General features: G+C 39.6%; 1 protein-coding gene across 1 annotated transcript; it reads left to right on the top strand.

Moving 5' to 3' along the window:
- Positions 1 to 453: 453 nt before the first annotated feature.
- Positions 454 to 2178, top strand: LOC307159883 (putative nuclease HARBI1; the record flags this gene model as incomplete). Its single annotated transcript, XM_079873582.1, has 2 exons — positions 454 to 591; positions 1147 to 2178. 2 exons carry the CDS (start codon positions 454 to 456, stop codon positions 2176 to 2178), a joined length of 1170 nt encoding a protein of 389 aa, XP_079729708.1.
- Positions 2179 to 3800: the final 1622 nt, after the last annotated feature.

Below are 3800 nucleotides of genomic sequence, written 5' to 3'. Positions count from 1 at the left end.
CCTGCAAGCGGTTCTATGGGCTGCCATAGACACCCAGTCGGAAGAAATGGAAGAATAATAATAAGAATGGGAACAGATACAATAGGTGCCTACGCACCTTCGGTGCTTGGCCCCTAAATATAGCTGCAAGCAGCAATTATCAGGGCCAAGCAGAATAAGACAACAAGACATACGAACATGGCTGGGAGTGTCATACCAACTGCAGCAAGGAGCAATTAAAGACATTTAGGCTCAATCCCAATTCACCCCTTGGCCCTACCCCTTGTTTTCGAGTGTACCCCTTGGCCCTTAAAACAGAGTGTTATGGCCAAGGGGTTGAAAAATTCCCCTACGAAATGGAACAACCCTTCGTGCACCCGATACGTCATCAGTCGTCGGCGATGGCTCTGACGTTACGGAAGCGACGAGTTTTTACAGGCTGTCTCCATGACAACAACTGACAACAATACCAATATGCCGTCCTCCAATGTGACAGTCTCTTTCGTGTGGGCTGTAAACATCTTTCTGCACTTTCTGCACTTGTCTACCTCAACTCGGACAAGAAAACGGAGACATGTTCAACGCCTGCGAATGCTGATGGATGCGTCTGTGGTATGTAGCAAACATATTAACATATGCCTAGCTAGATTGTGTGATATGTGTGCTGGTCTGATAAGATGGAATACCGTGAACAGAGATGGGCATAAATACATGGACATTTATTTAAAATACAAAATACTGTGTGGGAAAAAAATATTTAAATACAAATACAGTGTTTTGTATTTTGAAAATACACTAAATACATGTGAAATGGGCAATCCAGTGCAGGTACAGATCACAGTGAATGAAGAAACTACATATAGGCCTATTGCTGGCCATTACAAATAAACTTGTGCAAAATAGCAGCCATTTATATACTTATTTCTGACCAGGCTACAATGTAAAATTCATACTGTATGTAAAACTGTGGGAACCTTTTCTGCTATCTAGCAAATATGACCCAAAATTTTAATTTTACTTCACAGTTACAATATATATCATGGTTTCACAATTCTCAATATCAGTTTTGATATTTTGAGATGCCAAATTGCAAGTTTCCCTGCAGTTTTAACTAGTAGAGATCCTTCTTTTAAAACTAATGACGTGAACTTAATTCCTTTTTTTCAGACTGGTCATCCTAGGTCATACTGCAGACTCAACAACAACATGCCCATCCTGCGTTTGTGGTTTAATGTGGAGGCTGAGCTGAAGCAGGACTTTCGCCTCAGCAGAAGAGCCATGCATGGTCTGCAGAGGCTCCTACAGAGGGAACAGGATCATGGCTGGGGTAACCAGCTGGAAGTCCTGATCTATGTTTACTGGCTGGCTCATGGACTGTCCTATTCAGTTGTATCCCGGGTTTTCAATGTGCCCAAGTCTACAGTCCATCGCATCATCCACAGAGTTGCACAAAATATAATGACCAACCTGAAGCGAGTCATTTCTTTCCCACTGGCAGGAGAGCTTCATGCAGTTGGTCAAGGATTTGTCCAGCTATCAGGAAGCCCTGCATTCAGCAATGTTGTGGGAGCAATAGATGACAGCCATGTCAGAATTAAACCTCCTCAACAGTACAGATTAGACTACCTGAATTACAAAGGATTCTATTCACTTAATATGCAAGCAATATGTGATTCTAATGGCAGGTTTCTAGATATCTTTGTCGGTTACCCAGGATCAGTTCATGATACACGCATCATGAAAAACAGCAGCTTTTACAGGGCAGGACAGTATCCTCCCACAGGATACATCCTTCTGGGTGATGGTGGCTATCCCTGTTTGGACACACCTGTCTGCCTAATCACACCTTACAAGGAGCCAGTTAATGGGCAAATACAAGGGCGCTTCAACTATTATCATGCCAGGGCCCGCAGCATAATCGAAAGAGCTTTTGGGATGATGAAAACCAGATGGAGGTCTACGCTTTTCAGAGCCTTGGAGGTTAAACCCACATTTGCACCTCTGGTTATTGCGTCCTGTGCATTTCTACACAATGTGTGTCTAGATAATGAGGACTTTCTGGAGCCAGATGAAGATGCAGATTTGGACATCCTTGAACCCCAACCACCCCGTGAGCCCCTAGCGGTTAACGAGAGCTCTGGGAATGCTACAAGGGACAGACTGGCTGCCCTGGTCTCAGGCCATGTACAAGACCCTTAAGGATGTCTGTACTATGTATATAGTTTGTTAGCTATGTGAAAAATGACTATTTGCCATTGTATTGTTTGTTGTTGATGCTGCTTATAGCATCTCATGGATGTGAATATGTGATTTTACAATGTTTTTTACTAATTATTTTTATACACAGATAGTTTGCATGTTATTTATTTACACAATCTTTTTTATTGACAATATTGCACTTTCTTACAATATAAATATAAATAAATAAATAAATAAATAAATATATATATATATATATATATATAACAATTGTATATAAAATAAATACTTTGTATACTGTTGTATTACATATTTATTAAATGTTTAATTTAGTTTTTCCACTGCAATAGTATATAAACTGATAAAGTTTATAGACTGATTTATTGAGTCTCCAGCAAGAGTCTCCTTTCCTGCCAGACCTGTTTTCTCTATTGTGTTTTAAATGAGTCAGTTCACTTGATTCTCACCTTTCGGAGCCCAGACGTTGAATCATTAGGTTGATTTACTTTCACCTTTTGTCTTTAATGGCTCTGGGATGGCTCTTGGAATTGGAGTTCCTGGCCAGTATCAGCATGTGAATAGTTATGCTGATTCAATTGGAGTAGGGTGTGTTCCTACTTCATTAGCATGCTTTGTTCAGAGTCTCCACCTCTATGTAATCCCTCCCCCTTGGAATGTATATAACTACAATGCATACTGTATTAGAGTTAGATCATGTTGGAAGTACTACAGCGACGTACAGCGGAGTTCTCAATAAAGAATAACTTCCGTTGAACGCGATCCCAACTGTCTCCTGGTCTCTGCTTCGATGAAAGAAAACTTTACAACAATACTTTAAAAATGTATATAAATAAAAGTGACTTCATTTAAATGTGTCTATTGTTAACTAACAGAAAAGAACTATACAACACAGGATACACTAACAGGAACTTGTGTGATGAAAGGGAAAAACAATTACAAAGCCAGCACAGAATTATATTACATTTTAATTTATATTATTCTAATTATATTTTATCTATGATTTTTTCAAACAGACCTAAGAACCTATCCATTTTTGCCTCACTCTCTTCATGCCGCTTTTGCTCCTTAGCACTTTCCTCTATTAAAAATTCCACAATAGACTTCCTCCTCTTCCTTTTTGGTGAGGGGTTTGGGGTTGCAACAGGAGAGGCTACAGAGGTATTGGCCGTCTCTGAGGCGGTGTCTGGACTGCTGGGCTCAACAATCTCCTATGAGAATCCCCCCCAAAAATAATATTATAGGAAACACTTTATAATAATAACTGCAATGAATAACATTAGTTCAGCATTACCCTTATTATAGAGTGCTACCAAAGAAATAAGGTAATGGTGTATCATTAATAACAATATCACATTACTATGTACATTACAATTCTCATATCAAGTGATCAATAATCAATAACACTTCAAGCTACATAGTGTTGTTAAAATAATTACAAATGCAATTGCAGCTAACCTTACCATAAGAATTGTTATCGGATCAGCATCAGGACTAAAAGATGCAACCACAACAGGAGGGTCCATTGAAGGCCTGGCACCCAACACCTCGTGCATGTCCTCAAAAAACTGCCATGTGGCAGCTGTTACCTCGCCAACATCCGT

Source organism: Squalius cephalus, assembly GCF_949319135.1.
Source record: "Squalius cephalus genome assembly, chromosome: 6".
In the NCBI taxonomy this organism is placed as follows: Eukaryota; Metazoa; Chordata; class Actinopteri; order Cypriniformes; family Leuciscidae; genus Squalius; species Squalius cephalus.
Note: the sequence above shows the minus strand (reverse complement) of the source record. Positions and strands in the feature narration are given on the sequence as shown.